Genomic DNA, 20,421 nt, shown 5'->3' with positions numbered 1-20,421 from the left:
TATGAAAATTTGTGGAAAAAATTGAGAATTCCCATAGTATGCGAATATACATTTTATGATCGGGGGAGTGAAAGAGGAGGAGGGAGTAGTTGCGTATGGGAGATGTTAATCTTAAATGTTTATTCGAGTTACAAGAAAAATGAGGAACAATGTTTTTCAAGCCTGATTTTTCTCCGGTCGTAGTTTTTTTTATTGGTGAAATTCAAAAAAAGAAAACCTCCATAATGCATTATTGTAAAAAATATCAGCCTCCTTGACCTTGACCAATCAGAATAAACTATTGAGAAAAAAATAGCAGGCATTTTATACTTGGTTACTTTTTAAATATTTTTACGTTTCTAGGGAGATAATCCGCTACATTATCTCCCGCTCGCTAATCGCTCGGTGGACAAACTAGCGATTTTCTCCCTTAAAAACGTAAAATATATTATGGAACAAGGGAAATAAGGTGATCTTCAACCATTTTGAGTTACTTCCCTCGCTTCGCTCGGGAAATAAACCTCAAAATTTGTTGAAAATCACATTATCTCCCTAGTTGCATAATCTACTATTATTTTAGTTACTACTCGTAAAAATTACTTTTTCTAAGTTTATTTTATATCGTGAATTTTTGTGAGTTTTTTTTTTGTGATGGGGTTTTCTTCAATTTTAGTGCTTTTTAAGTGCTCTAATTTTCTCGCGGGAGGAGTTTTTCTTTTCCTATAATTGAATTTTTATTCGGGAATTATCGTGATTTTTTCAACTTTTTTGTTAGCAGAATTTCTTAAATTTTTGGAGATGTTTTTTCATTATTTGAATTTCGCTTATGAGTTATATTCTTGGGGACTTATGATTTTGATTTTAAAATAACATCATGTAGGGAGATTTTTCAACGTTAATTCTTTGACTAATTTTTTTTCTTTCCGAATCTTGATCTTTCCTTTGCTTCCTGTGATGGTCATTTTCTTTCAATTTCAATAATTTTACGTTACATTTTTTCCATTTTTATTTTTTGAAATGTGTGTCAATTTTTGCCAGATTTTGATGTATTTTTCTCGTGAATTTGAGGATTTTTTTTCTTTTTGAAGCACATTTGAATTTCTAAAATGATGTTGACAAATCACTATTTTTCCAAATTTTGATTACAATTTCCCCCTCCCCCCTCTGAACAGTTTTTTTCATCAAATGCTCGTTCATGTCAAAATTTCTGCAATCATTTTGCAATTTGTATTTTTATGTTTAATTTTTCAAATTATTTTGGATAAAAAATTAAATTTTGTTTCTCCCTATTTCGATGAACCCTCCCACTCTCTGTTTTGAGCTTTCGCTATAGTTTCTTTTAAATGGTTTTTATTTCAATTTTAATGATTTTTTCTGTTTTTTTTTTTTGAAAAAACTGCTACTTATTTAGATTTTTGTCACTTACGTTTTGTTCTTTTTTGTTCATCTAAAATAAAATGTAATGTTTTGTTTGGATTGAAGTTTTTTTGTCATCTCATTTTTTTTGCAGTATAATTTTTTTGGTCACTTTTTGATTACTTTTTCCAGTTTTTTTGGTCTAAAGTTATTTTTTTTTCGATAAAAATTTGAGTACAATCCCTGAAATATGTAGTTGAAAAACGCACAGAAATACAATTTTACAAGATCACCCCCCCCCCCTAACAACAAAATAACTCCCTTGGTAACTTGAATACTTTTTTCATCATTTTTTAAATTGAACATTACTTTATTTTTATCAGAAAAGTTACTCGAAGTATCTTTTGGTCTCTTTTTTCATCATTTTGTGGAAGAATTCGGAGAGGAGGATGAGGTGTAAAACACCATTTTTTTAGTCAAAAAACGTGGGGAAAAAACACTTTTCATCCTTACTTACTAATTTATCTGTTGTACAACTTCTGCTTTCTTTTCGATCGTGACTCTTATTTGAACTTTTTGAAATGAATTCGACAGACCGACCCCTTCTCACTCCCCCTCTTTAATAAAAATTTGGACATAATTACTCGTTCTCATGCTTCCTCATCCTCAGGTATCTACGGGCAAACTAGCTGAATAAAAATATACAAATTTGAAGAAAATTTTCAACAGTGATGTTTCTAGCCAAAGGGGGGGGGGAGAACAGAAAATATTAGAGAAGCAGTGTCACAACATTGAAAATTACTGCAGAAAGGTGTCAAAATAAATTTTTTCTAAAGAACTGATCTAACATTTTGTATTTTTTTTTTTTTAGAATTTTTGAGAAAAAATTGAACTTTAAAAGGGGAGGAGGCTGAAAAAATGTCAAACTATTGAAAAAAGTGTTACATTGGGAGTTTTCGAAAAGCGCTGAATTTCGACACTGAAAGCTATTCGAGCCCTCCAATGCGAGTGAAAGGAATTGGGGCCGCGCCTGAGCCCATAACATTTTAAAAATGCAATTGGTGTCAAATTCTAAATTTTTAGGGGCGTTGATTCTCAATCTTCAGATTTCAGAATTAGGATCAATGTCTTGTACGATACAGTCATGAAAGTAATGAAAGTCATGAAAAGGTCATGAATTTTGGTAGATGGTTATGAAAGTCGTAAAAAGTCATGAACTTTTCTCGAAACACACTAAAAATTTTTTTAAAAAACCCTATAAAATGAAAAAAAATCAGAAAAATGAAAAAACTGAAATACCTATTTGCCTACAAATTTAAAAAAATTCCTAACAGTTTCAAGTTATTTAATTTTTTTGGAGAGGGGGGGGGGTTCATGCGGAAAAATGTGAAAAATAGGTCATGAAAAAGTCATGATTTTTTTTGTTTGGGGAGTTTTGTTCGACACATTGTTGTATAACTTTTTTCGATAGTTTGCCCTTTTTTTGCTCTAACTCTTCCTCCTTTGAGGGCAATTTTTCTAAAATACTTACTCCAAAAATGTAAAATTTGATGAAACTTCCCTAAAAGTAAACAATTTGGATTATTTCTTCCCTAATTTCAATTTGGTTCACCAGGTTCACTGTGCATAACCCCCTCCCATTCTCTGAATATTATATCAATAAGTTTGATAATTTTAATTTTTTCATCCCTTATCCCTTATCAAAAAAGTCAACTCCAACTGTAAGTCTAAAAGTAAGTCAGCAAAACCGCAAATTCTATCGACATTCAGTTCATTCCATTCGAATTGAACCTCCTTGGCCTTTCCTTGAAAAAAAAAAAGACCAGCTGAAAAAGATAAAAAAAACTGGGCCAAAAAATATAGGTTCGCATATTATCTATATTATCGTTGCAAACATAGTGAAACACATTGGCCATAAACCGTTCATACCGTATGTATCTCGGATCGCCCACGTTAAAATAAAAATTCAACTCCAGATGGTCGCAAGGTGTTCGACAGAAACAGAGAAAAAAGAAAAGAAAAAAAGCCAGCTTCAAGCAGGCGACCAAATAAGACGTCAGGCAGCGCACATCGCATATTACGAATTATTGGAAACGCAACAACAACAACAAGAACAACAGCAGCGGTACCAAAAAATTAAAATAAAAACACCCGTTTGATAGTACCTATACCTACAGTGAATTTTTCCCAGCTTCGATGTACTCGTACATATGATAAGGGGACCAGGAGGTGTGATGTGAGGAGACGTTACACAGTACACAATGGGGCGGAATTAGCAATCACGGTGTCTGTCTGTTGTGGTATGAGGTCTGCTGTGCGGATATGGTAAGAAAAAGGGAAATGGTCGTCGTTGGTTGAAATTTCACGGTCATTGCGAGATAAATCGCAACACGACGAGGAAAATACACGATGCGGGGGCGTTTGGGTATCTATATACTTTTTTCCTTTCGAATTTCGATGTTTATGGGGCGAAGGGCGAAGACAGCGTAGAGGGAAAGCATCAGGAGGACGCGTATACTAGACACGTTGGAATAGTGTAGACGAGTTGGCGGTGATCTTGCACCCTCTTCCTCCCTCCCACCCTCATCGTCGTGTTGCTGGCGATATCAAATGCTGCGGGGGTACAAATCGCACCCAAAAGTTGAGCTTTTTTTGCGCCGTAGCAGGCTTTTGCGATTGCGAGTGAGGGAGTGAGTGAAATTTACGACGTATATGTGCGGTTAGGAAGGCGGTGGGGGAGGCGGGTTCGGGTTCGTGTAAAAAAGCAACACGGTGCGGCGGTGCGGCGAGCGGCTTGGCCGCGACTTGGACGCGCGCGATTGCGGCGCAAATCATACGGAGAGCGAGCGAAGCAGAGATAACGTAACGTAGACGATGAGATGGGCGAGAGAGAAGAGGCGACAGCAGAAAACGAGATAGACAGATGGTGAGACGGTGTGCGACTGCGAGTCCTCTACTCGCGAGTCGACTGTGTTTTTTTCCACGTATGTGTGTGCCGGTGTGTTTCGGGCTTTCGGCGTGTCGAGGGTGAACGCCGCCGCGCCGCGCCGCGAAGCTGGCGAACAAGATCCTGCGCACTGTTTTGCTTACATACCGTCCGGACAAACACTCCCCCGCGCTCGACTCGCAACGCCAGATAAGACCCCGCGTACTATAGCTGCTGGTGAGCCCCGGTGTTTCAGCATCCCTTACATTGCTTCTCTCTTCGCTCGTACGAATGATCGTGGTTCGCGGCGCGAATTTTCTTCTCTTCTCTTATCGTATCGAAGAAGACGACGAGTGTTTATTAAAATTCATCGACTTGTTCGCGCGTTCGTAGTGTACCATTCGGTTATCGCGTTTTGTTAATAACTCGAAGTGTCCGAAGACTAATTGGTTCCTACTTTAGTGGTGTATGTGATCGACAGATGTACCAGTCATGTTTAATTGCATCGGTCAACCTAAAGCTTGGTCGAAAAGCACGTTAGATTTGAGAGACGGTGGTCCAGGTAATGTGTTTATTTTGCATACATCTCTCTCTAGCTTCTTCCTCGCCGAAAAGGCGAAATTCGCGACTCGCGACTCCCCCGCAGGCATTCTCGCTTCGAAATTCATCGTCTCGAACCGGCGGCCAAGTCGAGTATCGATTTATTATTCGCGACCATCGCGTCTGTGTTTACTTCCTTCGCGATATTCATTCCTATACGAAATTCCTACATAATTTACCCCTTAAATTGACTCCTTCCCCCCACACACTCCAACCGAGTATTTCGCCAAAGGTAAATTTTCCCATCGAGCACACATCGGGTTATTTTAGCCTTCGTCGGTGCCCATGCCCCTCACACCCTCTCCCACTCGACGCAGCCGTCTAATATGGTATTTTTGGTTAAATATCGCTGGAGCTGATGCACAAGGGCCGAGTGGTTTGTGTTTTTGACACCGGTGCAACATGAAGGATAGAGTTGTTGGTTATATACGTGTCTCTGCCATTGCCAGTGATGCCAGCCCAAGCACAGACCCGATCGTATACAGGGTGTTGGTGTTTTCAGTCTATTTTCAGATATCCCGTGTACTTTACCTACTATACCAGTATGTACAATTTATGTACTATATGGCAGCGAAAATGTAAATTATCGTTTATGTACATAATATTGTACATACGTCTGCGTGTTGTGCTGCAGTTGTGGAGAGCTGGAACACACGTTGAAGAATTTATTTCGCGTCTGTGTCATGTCGCGTCATATACACTACACCTACCTACCAGCTGAGGAGAAAAGAAAAACAAAAATAATAGTGGAATTACCCCCTCACCCCCCCAGCCCCAGCCACAGCCCTTCAAACCGATCTATGCTCGATGCTGACGATATATACTCGGTAATGTTACGATGAGAATGAACGAGGTGTTACGTGATAGCGAGAGGAATTTCCTCTCTGGGAGGTGTTTTCGGAAGTGAAAAGTGATCCTGCAACAGCGTGTAACGCATGTTTAATAAACCGTCTCGTGAAAAAAAAAACATCATTATCACGTGTACGTATATCTCTCTATCGCAAGAGGCAAGAGTGTCCGGTGGGCGCGAACCCAAAAGCAGTTATTACAAATTCAGTTCGAATTTAATTTCGGTGTTTTTTTTGGGATTGGAATTGGAATTTTTCATGTGTGAGGATGAGGTGTGGAGTGAGGGGAGGGGAGGTGTCGAATGACTCGTGTTATATTATTTTTTTGGGTTTTCACTACGTTTTGTGTGGATATTAAATATGAAGAAATGATTGCGAAAGGGAATGTGGGTGAGATAAAAAATTTGAAGACGCGTTTTGACAATGACTGCATCGGTATCATCAAGGGTAAAATTCAGTTTATTGCGCAGTGAACCCTGTTTTGACTGTAGTCGGCCAAAAATCGATTTTCTTCGCTTATTTTTTATTCAACGTTATCAAGATTTGCCAAAATTCGCCAGTTTCGATGTAATACGACGATTCGTGTGAATAATGAATGTATAAATGTACGAGACGAGAAAATGATTTTCGAAACTTCATGGAGCGGATTTGTATTTAAAAAAACATTATTTTCATCATTGATTTATTTTGGACTGAAATTAATGCTTTCTAAAATCAAGTTTTTCGAACTTTCTCAATGATGCAGCCTTGTTTTTGGCCTATTTTGACTCGAGAAGCCACAAATTCCAAGGAAAAAAAATGAAATTTAACACTTTGACAACTGTTGTGCTGAGTATTTATGTTGTAATTTAGTTTTTAAATCACTTTTGAAAGGTTTATTTTGACTCTAATCACTAAATTGGTATCAATCAGCTCTTTGAAAATCTATTCTAGAGTTTTCTAGTTGATATTTTTGAAAATTTTCAATTTCCAAGTGCCCCCCCCCCACCGTTTAAAAAGTCATTTTAGGTTAAAGTTTGCTTATAAAATGACCATCCAGAAATTCAAATTTTATCTACATTTTCATAATTCTTTTTTTTTCATTTTTGTTGCCAATTTTTAATCACGAGAGCGAAACTTTTACGAAAATTTAGATGAATTGTCGTGAAAACCAATCTTTGACACTTCTGTGATAATTTTGTGATTTTTAGAGCCAGCTAAGCTCTTTTGGAGATCAGTGTGGGTTTGATGTCACCCATGAATACCTACTCAAAGCCCACATTCTTCTATCTATGAATTCCATGCAATTTCACAAATTCAATTTTATAATGAAATTTGTAACATTTTTGAGTTTTTCCTCCCTTTTTCAATGTTTATTTGGTTGCAAATCCTCGAGTGCCTCGAAAATCAGAAAAAACTGACGCAAAGAAATGTTCTCGTTTACTCCTGTGCATTTCAAAATCTCTGAATTTTTTGAAGGCTGCACCTCTAATTTTTTTTGGCTTGTTTTGTGTTTGGAAATTGAATTTTTGGAACACTTGAAATCAATATCTTCAAAATCTGTGGATACAGATTCAATCCAAATTTTCACGAATCCAATTTTTTACTCGTATTAGCTAATAATTGAAATATTAAATATCCAATTCAATAATTAATTAGATTGAAAAAATGAGTCAAAAATCCTCAAACTGTGCGAAAATGCATTTTATAGTCATCCAGCTTGAGAGGTGGTGTTTATTGGAAGGATGGATTTTTATATTTTCTCGAAAGGAGAAGTTTGGCCAAAAATTGTTGTGAAGTGAGCTCCACAAAAGTTGTAAAAAAGTGGATATTTTATGGTCAATATACCTCTTCCTCATTTCCCCTCCTTCCCTCCCGTTTTCCTCTCCCTTCTCCTCTTCCTCAATCATGGTTTTGAAATTGTGATTTTTTTAAAATTCTAAACAAAATCGAAAAAAAAGTAGATATGAAAATGAATTTAATGAATATTTCTATCCATTTTTGATTCAATTCACTTTCTGATGCTTTGTTTGAGAATGCTTTTGAAAATTGTGTGTTTTTTAGAATTTTTTTTTCTTCAAATTTCAAAAATGGTATTCGAAAAATTGTTTTCAGAAAATATCTCAATCAACGTTGCAGTACATGCATGTCATTTTCATTCAATTTTTGGCGAATTTCCCCTCTCTCTCCTCTTCTTATCGGAGTTCTTGAAATTTAGAGAGGATTGTTTTTTTCATGATACCTTTGGAAAGACGATGAGATTTTTTACATTAGAGTTTCGAAATCGAGTTTTGAGGTGGAGAGGAGGAGTAGGAGGTCTCAATATTGATAACGATTTCATCAAATTCTGAAATCAAGTTTTTAATGGAAAGGGGGAGGGATTTTTTTAGTAAGATACTGATGAAAAAAAATCAAATTCAGCATTTCTTACTTGGTTACGTCAAATTTCGAAATAACTTGGAAATGAATCATCTTAAATTTTATGATGAATTACCAATAATAAATTTAGTTTTTTGGTGGATTATTGAATTTTATCTGTTTCCTTAATTTTTCCTGCTGATATGCAGTACATTTTAGCTTTCTTATACTCAAGATATCTGATCATCTGGGAACTGGATTTTTATTTTATTCAACTTGAAAGTCAGTTTTGTCAAAATCAGATGGACTGGCTGTTCTCTCCAACCTTCTTCCGACCACGCCTGATTTTGATGATCAATCAAAAAAATGCAGAAAATGATTTGGCAGAGTAAAATAACGTCTTGAAAATTGAAATTTATCACTTCTTTGCCTCCTCTCTTCCTACATCCCAATTCATTAGGGTAGTATTACTTTTTCCCGTAGGAAAATTCGTTTTAAAAAAACCGTCGCTACGAGTATCAGCAATTTGCATTCATTCCGGAAAATTCTATAAAAATAATTCGCCAGATATTCTCTCGATATGAAAAAAAAATCCCAACGATACGACGTCGTCGTCGTCGTCGTCAATGGTATATAGCAAAATTACATGTAGTTTTATCGACAATAATGACATACTGGTCCAAGGGATTCGAGTTCGACCGTCAGTAATTTAATAAAATATCCCATCGGAGACCGCCTGCACGCCTGACCCCGTCAATATCCGATAGGGATGGAAAAAAACCGACGTGAGTCACGTCCATGTTATTGGTCGTCGTTCGTCTTGTCGACGAAATTCTTGAAATTTTCAACCTTTATAGCAAGACGAACGAGACGGTTAATTACTACAAATGATAGGAATATTTTTCGTAGCCCTCTTTGCATTTTATTGAAGGGTACTTCATGTGCCTGAAAAGCTGCCTATACATCGAAGATCGTGGTCGAGACGACAGACGAGGAGTATCCTATCCTTAATTGGCTAGTTTTCGTATTAAAAACCAGGCATATGCCTCTGTAATCGTCGTTAACGCTCTTGTACGTATATAAGGCTAATTTCACTTATATTGCTTTTAATTTCTCTCAACACCCTATTTTCAGACGGATAACCTTTCCTGTGACATAATTTAATCAAGTAACCCTATCGGGTAAATATTGACGTCGCAGATGTACACGAAAATGTGTACCTGGTAAATATGTATTAAAGGTGATAATGGCTTTCGTAGGAGTGTTTTATGTGATATGAAATGAAATGGATGGTCAGAACAAGTGGATGGATGATGGGGGTGCCGAGGGTGAAAGGAGGAGGAGGGTTGGTTCGGAAACACTGTTGCGTGGGAAAATAAAAGAAAAAAGTTGAAAAGTGTTGGAGAAAAAAATTGAAAAACAATACTTTTGGCTGTGAGATCAAAGTAATGAGATTTAAAAATCAAGAATTTTGTAATTGATGGACACTCGTCATACTCTTTAAACTATAATTTAAACTTTTTCAATTCCTCTTTCGTTGGATTTTGAGGGAAAAAGTCTCGTGTTAATTGATTTATATTTCTTACCCTTCGTGTTCATCTTATTTCTCAAAGAATTTTTAGTGTACTTCGCTAATCCTCCTTCACTCTTTTTCAATTCACCCCAAAAAGTGATGCAAGAAGGACCTACCCTCGCTTCGTTCAAGTTTTGTAACAAAAAAACTTTACTTTCGAGTGTATTTTTTCTTCATTTCGAAACATCATTGTATTTTTTAATGAATAATTTGAAATTAAATTAATGCTTTTATCAGCCCCTCCTCTCATGGCATTATTTTGAGAACGCGTTTTGATTTCGTTTAATTTAAATGGAGCGAATAAACATTTCTCGAGTGTTTAAATAGCTTTTTTTTCGATTCATTGTTTCTTTCTTAAATCAGAAATTGAAGTCTGCTTTCCCTCGTTTTATCGACTTTTGTTAGCAAATTCAGGAGCTAAGCAAATATAGTTGAATTTGACGTAATTTTGGTTCATGGAGTTTTTCGAAAGGAAGACGAGGTATCGAATGAAAAAGGTGTTCCCAAAATAAGGCTTTGATTTTTCATCAAGACGTTCGCAGAATTTTGGCGAAGGTGAGCTTTATTGACCTATTGAGCTAAATAAAGGTGATTTTTGATTTTTTCAGGGATTCCAAAATTATTTTACTTTGAATGATTTTGATCCTTCATAAATGGAGTAATTGGTCTTCAAAAATGGCTCATTGAGATGGGCTAAAATTGTTCTTTCATTATTATTTTTTGGTTCCAATTCTTACAAAAAAAAATCATCCACACGTTTTTTAAAAAAAAATCATATTTTTTGTGCTCTTCAAATACAAATGAAAATTGAATAAATGGGAAGTAAATCTTTTCAAAATGGTCTTCTGGACAAAAAAATGCCAATTTTAGACCCATTTTTATTCAAATTTGACTATGATTTTGACAATTTTTCAACTTGAAGCCAAGATAGAAAAACAAAAGGGCTCCAAACTCAAGTTCAAACCGTGAAATTTTTACCACGATTTCGTGAAATCACCCTATTACTTTTTGGACCCCTTCCTCTCTCCATAACTCTTCGAAACTTCCAAAAAATACGCTCACACAACTTGATGCATCTGACTTGATATTGCGCCACTCATACTCGTATTCACTTCAATCTTTACTTCCACCAATGTGTACATTTAATTTCTAATGTAAGTACATGTATGTCTATGTACGTAATTTATTATTTTAGTACTGAATTTATCAGTGAATTCTATCCAAAGGTCTATAATTATCAGATTAGTTAGTCTAGCAATAGTCACTTCTCTATTCATGAACTTTCTTCGAAATTTCTAGAATCACAAGGTGTTCGAAATAGTAATTTTACTCGCACAAATACGCACAAGATGTCCCATCCACGTAAAAAAAAAGATCAACTGTGTGGGTCTGGCTAATTCCTTGTTGAAAAATACCAGAAAAAATGTGTATTAGTTTAAATAACAAACTATTTAATTTTTACAGTTGTGTTTACCAGATGTTGACGTCTGTTTCTGAACGTTGCCTGAGAAAATTTCCCATCGCAGGGTGTTCTGAAAATGACAACGTCGACTTGTTGGTGAAATTATCGCAAGAACGGTCTTTTTTTATCGGTTTTATCTGCTTTGAAAATAATGAAAGAACTCGTATATTGATTGATGAGATGGTTTTCTACAGGGTGTTTAGAAATTTTTACTTCTTTTTTTTTTTCGTTGGGTGAAAACGGGTTCTCTCGCAATATTTCAATAATTTTCGAGTTGGAAATTGAAGGCAAGGATCGAGCAGGGTGCTTTGAAATGTTGGGAAGGCTTACTACAGGGTGCTCAAAAATTCCACCTGTTTTTTCAGTTACAATTTTTCTGGAATTTTTGCTGGTAAGTGTTTTTGATGGGAAGACAAAGTGATGGTGAAAATTTGTTGATATCAAAAAATGTTTTTCTACAGGGTGTTTAGAAATTTTCACTTCTTTTTTTTGTCTGGTGAAAATTGTTTCTATCGTAATATTTCATTAATTATCGAGCTAAAAATGGCAAGGATCGAGCAGGATGCCTTGAAATGTTCGGAAGGCTTTCTACAGGGTGCTCAAAAATTCCACCTGTTTTTTCAGTCACAATTTTTGTGGAATTTTTACAGGAAAGTGTTCTTGATGGGAGGACGAAGTGATGGTGAACGTTTTCTGATGATGTGAAAAAATGTTTTTCTACAGGGTGTTCATAAAATTTCCGTTTGTTTTCAAGTTTATCAAAAATGGGCGAACTGACGGATGGTTTTTTTGGATAGATGGATGGGAAGGTTGTGTTTGAGGATGAAAAATCATCAAAAGGAAATCTATGATCAAAATCCCAAGATATCCAGTGTGAAGTCATCTGGGATTTCTTTGATGAAAAAAGTAAACAACCCTTCAAACCCATCAAATAACTCGAGATTTACGTACGATCGAGTCAAATTAGAGCAACTGCGGTAACCTGCTACGTGAATTCGATTCTAATTACTTTCTTATGGTGTCGTATCGTGTACGTTTAATTGCTTATGCGGATATGCGGCAGCTTTGGAATGGCGACATATGCACGTGGTATGTGCAATATAAGGCGAAGCAGCAAAACGCATGCACACAGATGCTCGCAAATGGGACTTGGTCGCCTGGTTGCGAACAGAGAAAAATAAGCAGAGAGAGAAAGAGTGAGTCGAATACACGGGGAGGGTTGCAAAATATTATGCACGCTGCGCGGCGGGTAGCATTTGGCCCAAGTTTAGTGAAATTTTTCCATTCTTTGGTCGTATACCGAGGAATAAATTCGCTAGTGAAAAAGGGCTGAGAGCGTTTGCGTTAATTGTGCGAACTATAGTCGCGCGAGTAAACTATTTACTATAGACAGTGGCGTGAACAGATGGTACGATATGAAATTGGCATTGGCGACCGCGAACGCCTTAAGAACGAAAGCTTCAATTCGCTAGCCCATTTTATCTCAGATGAAGCGAGTAAGTTTGTCTCTTTTCTCTTTCTGCATTACCTATGCTATATTAACGCGAGTCTCTTTTATAATATAACGGTCGCGTTATTGATTTATTATCGTTTGCTATGCTTATACGTGTATACGAAAGCGTGTTTGTTTTCACGTTACGATGATAATGGATTCGTGAAAGGGTAAAGAGCCGAGGGCCAGGGGAGGTTCGTCGATGTGAGGAGAAAATTACATGTAGAATGGCTCGAGTCTTTGAGGTGTGCACTGTGCAGATAAGTATACGAATGGAAATTCGTTAAAGAGCTTGAGCAGGATAATGAGGCAAGTGCGGAGTTTCGATCCGCGAAGAGGTTGCAGAAATTGAAAACGTCGTTCGGTTGGATGGGTCTTATTACGACGATGGTACAGTATTGGCATTGGCGCGAGCAACTCTTTGATGTATTCGTCGTCATTAATGACTATCAATGTAATGTGCACATTCTGTGGGTGTATAGAATGTTAATTTATCGATTCTTTTGAAAAAATCGAGTCGTGCGACGACATAAGCTATACGACAAGAGAGAGATATAAAGATGCTGGTAAGACTAAATATGGAAATCATTGACACACGAGCGCAGAGATTTAGTAAAAATGTAGGTATGTGTATCTGTCGCGTGTACTTATTACTCTTACATGAGTGTGTTATGCTTTGTAAGGTCGCTGAGAAGGTGTACTAGATTCCATAGAATAAAGTTTTTCATCAATTTTTTCACACATGTACTCATTATTTGTATAGATTTGCGTGTTACTGCTATTTTTATCAAACTTTACTAATATATCAATGTGTTTTTTTTGTCTGTTTTCTAGGTAAGTGTCTGACCAAATTCAATATACTACTTGTAGCCTTTTTTTGTGCGAGTGCGAGTACCTAAGTCAAGTCTGCTGTCGCATTTCCCATTCCTCACCCCGATCCCGAAAGAAACAAAACGACGATGAGCAGACTTGGAACGGATACTACGAGTACGGCGCGGATATGAGGCGCTACCAAGGCCCACGGCCACGCGTGAGTCGGTTAATTAATTAATGTGCCTGGTTGTGTTCGATCAATGGTTGAACTGAACCGAACGTATCAATGTAGCACCTTTTGGCGTGCATCGATGGAAATCTTTATTTTTAAAACAACCGCATGACGTACACTTTCACACGCGGATACTCTTCGTACTCGTGTACTCGATCATCGAATGGCAGCTGATCGAAACGCGCGTACAGCTGGTGTGAGCCGGTACACGTGTATGGCTTACATAGTGTATGTTGGATGTACTAATTGGGTATTTTTTTTTCGGTCTCGTATATTATTTTTTTACGTTACAATGTCTCATCTTGGGATGGTGATCTTGTGTTCTGGATGGCCGACCAAGGTGTAGCGAAATGTGGTACAGTTGGAGGCTGGAGGCTGTTGCGGACTGTTGGATGTGTGTGGAGTGGAGGTTGACACGTGGTATGTGGATGGTGGATACTGGATGTTGGGATTGGGAAGATGGTTGAGGGGTTTGGGAGAGTATAGGGTTGTTGTTTGAATTTCGTGAGATTTTTTTTTTAGGGAAGCTGTTCAGAAATTTTTTGAACATGGTGTGTTGATGTTTAAGCTGGGAGGAGCTGAAAAGGACGAAGAGAAAACAAATTTCTGAGACATTAATTACGAATTCCTGAAGCTTTTAGTTAATAGGTAGGTATTCTGAACGACGGTCTTTGTTGAATCATTGGACGTACTTTCGAAGAGACAAAAATGTTGATAATATCAAATAATTTACAAAGCACTTACTTTTTATTTTTTTTTTCAACTGGTTATCCTGCCTTTCCAGTATTAAAGAGTACAAACCCAGGAAAAAAAGTTTTATAAACTTGTGTAGAATTCTATAAAAATTGCATAAAATTTTATAGAATTTCATCAAAATTGAATTAGCTTTTTATAAAGGTGTATCAAATGCATATAATTGTATACAGTTTTATACATTCATATAGATTTTGATAAAAAGAAGAGTAATTGCTTTGATAAAATTGGATAACATTTTTTTCAGTAGAATGGATATTTTGCATTAATTGTATAAACGTTTATAAAATTGTTTAAAACTGTATACATTTGTATAGAATTTGATTTAGCTGTATAAAATTTGATAAAAGTGATCAAATATGGTGTTAGTTTTTAATTTTTTTTTTTTATCAAAATTTATGTAATTTTATCAAATAGACAATATTGTATACATTTTTATATAAGTTTATCAAAAATGATACAATTGTATCAAATGAAATGGTATAGTTAGTACTCTTAGATAAAGTACTGCATCATTCTCTATATATTGATTTTATTGGTCTCTTCTAATTATTCCACTCAAAGTGTCATGTGTAGTGAAGTGACAAGCGTGGGATTTAATTTTTGATAAAAAGTGGATGCTTTGGAAGCCCACAATCCACAAAATGATCTTGCATTAATTCATGAATAATTTTGAATCAATGTTAAAATTTGTCTTCATAGCAACCACATATAAAATTTTATAAAAAATACCCAATTATTTTTTATACAAAATTTGTCTCTATCAAACTGTATACAACTGCATAAAATTTTATACAATTGTATACAGTTTGATAGAGACAAATTTTGTATAGAAAATAAGTGGGTATTTTTTATAAAATTCTATAAAACTTTTTTTCCCGGGAAGCCCCTCATTTTGGAAAAAATTGTTAAATTTTCTTTTTCTACTAAAAATAGCAAAAAATTTCGCCTTTGTAAAAATCGCCTGTTGGCAAAAAAAATCTGAATGACTCACTTTTTTGTGTACTTTGCCAAGAAAAGTCACTGTTTCTCCAAAAACTTGCAAAAAAGTATCACTTTTTCGACAAAAATTGTCAAAAAAAAGTATCTCTATACGGCCAACAATTTCCAAAATTTTGTTTCTTGCTAAAAATTGACAACAAATTTTCGCTTTATGCTAGATTGCTAGAAATTTTCCAGTTATACCTAAAAATTTCAAAAATTGTCAAAAAATCACCCTTTTTTGTTTAAAAAAATGTTGAAAAGTTTCGTGTTTTTCCAAAAATTGCTAAAAAAAAGTGTTCACTTTTTTGGCAAAAATTCCATAAAGTACATATCAATTTTTTCCTAAATTTTTTTCAAAAGTCTCGATTTTTGCCAGAAATTACCAAAAATACGCTAGATTGCTAAAAATGTTTCAGGTGTACCTAAAAATTCCAAAAATTGTCAAAAAATCACCCTTTTTTATTAAAAATGGTTGTAAAGTTTTGTGTTTTTGCCAAAAGTTGCTAAAAATTGGCGATTTTTTGGCAAAAATTCTGAAAAGTACATATCAATTTTTTCCTCAATTTTTTTTCGTAAGTCTCGATTTTTTGCCAGAAATTACCAAAAAAAAGCTCACCTCCTGCTTTTTATTAAAATGGTCAGCAACCTGCTTTTTCACCGAAAATAGCCAGAAATTTTCTCTTTCATGATGGAAATTGCCCATGAATCTTGCTTTATTTGCCAGAAAGTTGCGAAATAATTTCACCATTTCAATAAAAATTTGGAAATGGCACCATTTTTCCCCCGGGCTGTAATTGTCATGAAGTCCTGCTTTTTACCAAAATTGTCAAGTCATCAATAGAATTAAATTACTCATACATAGTATTAGATTTTAATTTGGAATGCTTATGGGTTCGTAATTTTTTATTACGTAAAATGTTCTGTTTTTTTTATGATTTATTTTTATCTGCATTCAAATGCTTTGCTCACGTCTTGTAACTTTTTTGGTTACTAAAGTACATTTTTTTTTTTTTTGGAAAAAATTAAATACGAGCTCCGAGGTTGAAATATCTTTGAATTATTTTTCATTTTTGGTGAAGTTTAATTTGAAAAATGGCGAAAATAACCTATTGGAATATTAATTTTTCGTAAAAAGAGGAATTTATGAAATGAAAAAATTTGTAAATGAGTATTTAGGTCTATGTCGATCTTCTTAATCGATTTTTGAACTGATTCGAAGCCTCTGGCATTAGTCGATTTCTCACAAACGTATTAAAATTTCCGCAGATGAAGCAGTAATGAACTTGGGCTGCTGAAAATTTAATCTTGTCATGGAACAAATGTTTCAAAATTGGAGAATTCAAGAATTAAGGGTCACAATCGAAGTTTATGGTGCTACATTTGCAATTTTTTCCAAAGTGCAAATTCCAATAAATTTTTGGAGGCTTCAGAAAGGCTCGAAACCTTTAGAGAGCAAAACTGAGCTATAGATGAACTTCTAGCTTTCTACTCGTAGGTCAATATGATCAAAAATTTTTTTTTAAATTGAAAAATGAGCAAAATTTACTGAAATTTGAAAAGTGAAATTTAGCTCTTGAAATTTTGTTGCTCTGATGGATTTTTGGATACTCTTTCAATTTGGCTCTACCATTGTGAATCGATTACAGTAGGTCAATCACTGATCCGAAAAGACGGTCTGAGTCGGGTTGAAAAATGTGTTCTTTTTTTTACTGGATGAAAATCTTCTATTTCTGTAATTGAATCACTCGAAACTTCCTTCGTCTTTGAAATTTACTCCTTGAATTGATCGCGATCGCTGTTGAGCTGTTCCGAAGTCTCTAGCAAGAGTTCGTAGACGAAAAAATTGGTGTAATTTTCAAAACCTCACTAATAATCGAAAGATCCAGTTCACCAGCTCAAAATTCATCTGCGAAGTGCTACTGACATGCTCTTTCAATGTGCTAAATTTCAGCTCAATCAGAATTTTTGAATTCTTAGCTTGAAACGATCATTATTATTTATGGAAAATTCGAATTTTTGCAGCCACTTAATCGAATCCTATTTCGATGAATTCTGATAAGTGTCTATCTAATAGATCCTGCAAATATACTGGAAACAATTCTGCATTTGAGTAAGAAGTTTTTAAAATTTCTTATCAAAATTTTGTTTTGAAAATTTTTCATCGAAAATTTATCTTTCAATACTTATTACTAAGGTATTGCTCAAAATAGAAAAACTGGATGTTTTGTAAAAAAAAACAAAACAAAAAAAACTAAATAAACACTGAAAAGTTGAGTTTTTTCATCTTCAAATATTGCTAGAGAAAAAAAAGGAGGGGGTTATCAAATTCATCCCTAAATGTTGTGAGCATGTGGGGGGGGGGGGGGGTCAAGTGGAATCATGCATGGAAAGTAAATTCTCAATTCTTGAAGAGTACATTTTTGTAAGCGAATGCGGTAACAAATTTGAGAAACTTTCTGCTCAAAATCACGCTGAAATTTTGAAAAGATCCTGTGAAAGTTCCGAATTTTGATTTGGAGATTTTTGGAAATATCTTGTAGAACTGCTTATTGAAAATAATCGAAGTTCAACATTTTGACTAAGTATTGGAAAAAAACTATGTTTTTTATTATTTTTGGAGCCAAAAATAAAATTTGGTTATTTTTGTAGCGACTGTGAAATGGCTTTACTTTAGTGATTATGAATTTTGACTTTGAATTTTTTTTGACAATCAATTTTTAAATGATACACAATTCTTTGAAATTTCAGCTGAAGACGAACAGACAATTGTGCAGCCTAATAATTTTTTTAAAAAAATGACCAACGCTTACGGTTAACGAAAAATGATAAATTTTTTTGTTAGAAAAAAAAGCAAGCTTCGAAGTTTAAAAATATATTCGAATGCTTATTTTTAGACGAGGAAGTTTTCAATGAATGAAAGAAAAAAACCTAAAGAATGTTAAACGTAGTCTAAATTTATAAAATTCGCTGCATTTTTGAAATTTTGTACGTTTATGTTGCGGAAAAAGCGTCAGAAATGAGGCGTGAAAGATAGACTTGAATTTATGTAGAAGATACGAAACAGAAGCACTGAAGGTAGGGGTTCTCAAAACGTTGAAAAAAAATTGGAATTTGTGTCATTTCCAACGTTGTAATTTTTTTATCGAGCTCGTCAAATTTTAGCTTTTTTGTAAGCATTCCCAAATCAATTATTAAAATCTGACCAGTGTCCAGTGATAACTAAAATCGCTGTAATTTTTTTTTAATTTGCCAATTTTATTTGCTGAAAAATTGATCAACTTTTGAATCAATGAAGTTCGGGATGGATGGATGGGCGGAAAATTGGTCTATGGTTTTCGAAAGTTTTTGTAGTAATTGCAGCACGATTTTTTCACACTGAATCCCTCCTCCCTCCCTACCTCATCATTCCCTTCAGTTTCCTCTTCTACCTCAATATCAAAATGTACGATCACGTTTGCTGTTTCATTTCATTCGATGGCTGAACAATGCTCGTGTAAGAACTACATAGGAAGGGTCTTGTAATCTTATGTTAGCTTCAGTTTCTCTCCCTGCACGTACCAGTATGTAGCTATGTACTGTGCATAAGAATCCCCAAGAATTTCATCCCTCGTTACCCTTACGACTTCACAAGCGGGTATGAATCATCGCCATGCATTTCCCAAACGAAAGACTCTAGTTTGACTTTTCATTGGCATATTGTACCGATCAAAGTAATTGTAAATATACATAATAGAGAAACACGCAATAAGCAATCCAATTATAAACTTCGATAGAGACAATAAGAAACAATTCACTGTAACGCGTTTTATTTTATCATTATTCGGTACACATTATAGGACAGACAACATCCTATCAGCGGGTCTTTTTTTAGTACTCTAATAACAGAAAACTGATACACCATCGCATAATGCGGTTAATATGAAGCCGATAAATAAAATTTTTCTCTTTCGTATATTAAAATTAAACGGAACGACGCAATTATCTAGCATTACTCTTATCATTCGGTTTGCACGCGAAGAAAAAGGGGCCCCTAAGTAGAAAAACCTATAAATACTCGATTTGATTTGATGCGATTTTTTCTTCTTTCGAATATTTCGATTATAATAATTATATTACTCGTTTATTGCTCATATAGAAGTAGCGTAATTCGAGTTACCTCAGAGGCTGATTTTCTAACAAGAAACGCCGCTATGCGAATAAAATGGTAATCGGATTCGATGTGTGATAAAGGCAGGCGGTATCATGGTACATTTGTTACAGTGGTGCTAAAGTTTACACAGATGAGAATGGTTCTCATTTCTCATGCACAGTTTCTCATTCTCAAGGTGGACTATACCCATAGAACGGTCCTCGTTTAGCGTAGATAGATTCGTATATGGTAGATTTACATCTTGCATTTATGTAAACGATCCGGTGTGTTTTTCTTTAGATATGTATCAAATTTTAACACCGGTCGTTACTGACAGCAGGGCAGACGAAAATACGAAGGAAAAAATTTAAATTCAAGGTTCGAGTGTCTGAAGAGAGTGAAGACTGAAGAGGTCGTCGTGTGCAGAGTGGTGCTGAAGGAAGAAAAATTATGGTGCTGGTGTTTTTGGTGTTGACGAAAAAACACCGGTTAGAATACCTATTCGTTCTTTGATTGGGAAATTTCAGTAGATGGGTTCATTGATTAAATACATACATTTATACGACCGTGTATATTTACGTATACGTGAGAGTGAAATTGTCACATATATCCTTGAATGGAGTGTGTATACGAAGTAAATACTCTCGAATAGGATAAATACTCGTATACTGTTTCTATGTACGTACGATATATACACCGACTAATGTGTAATAATTTACGGCCGACGATAAGTTTTCCATTTTGGAAGCGTTTCCGTAACATATTGAAGGTAATAAATCATTATTTGTTTTATTGCCATAAATCAAGGCGCGCGCGACACGACGCTTCGGTACTTTTATTGGTCGTAACGAATGGTGCATATTTACTCCTCGACTGGCATAGATTTGAATTTTGTCTCGAGCTCGACGACGCTACTGGTGTCGATGTCGCACTCACA

At 35.3% G+C, this 20,421-nt stretch overlaps 1 protein-coding gene across 3 annotated transcripts in view; it reads left to right on the top strand.

Annotated features, from left to right (window-relative positions):
- Positions 1 to 20,421, top strand: part of LOC135843936 (SLIT-ROBO Rho GTPase-activating protein 1-like) — a 253,737-nt gene that overhangs the window by 61,450 nt on the left and 171,866 nt on the right. The window contains exon 1 of one of the 3 annotated variants that reach the window (XM_065361994.1): positions 4,274 to 4,823. The exons of the other annotated variants lie outside the window; for them this stretch is intronic. Coding sequence (XP_065218066.1) covers positions 4,754 to 4,823 — 70 coding nt within the window. The 5' untranslated portion in view covers positions 4,274 to 4,753. Of the gene's footprint in view, positions 1 to 4,273; positions 4,824 to 20,421 lie in introns of those variants that run through there. 3 annotated transcript variants of the gene reach the window in all.

This window comes from Planococcus citri, chromosome 4 (genome assembly GCF_950023065.1).
Source record: "Planococcus citri chromosome 4, ihPlaCitr1.1, whole genome shotgun sequence".
Taxonomy (NCBI): domain Eukaryota; kingdom Metazoa; phylum Arthropoda; class Insecta; order Hemiptera; family Pseudococcidae; genus Planococcus; species Planococcus citri.
This window is presented reverse-complemented; position numbering and strand designations above follow the sequence as displayed.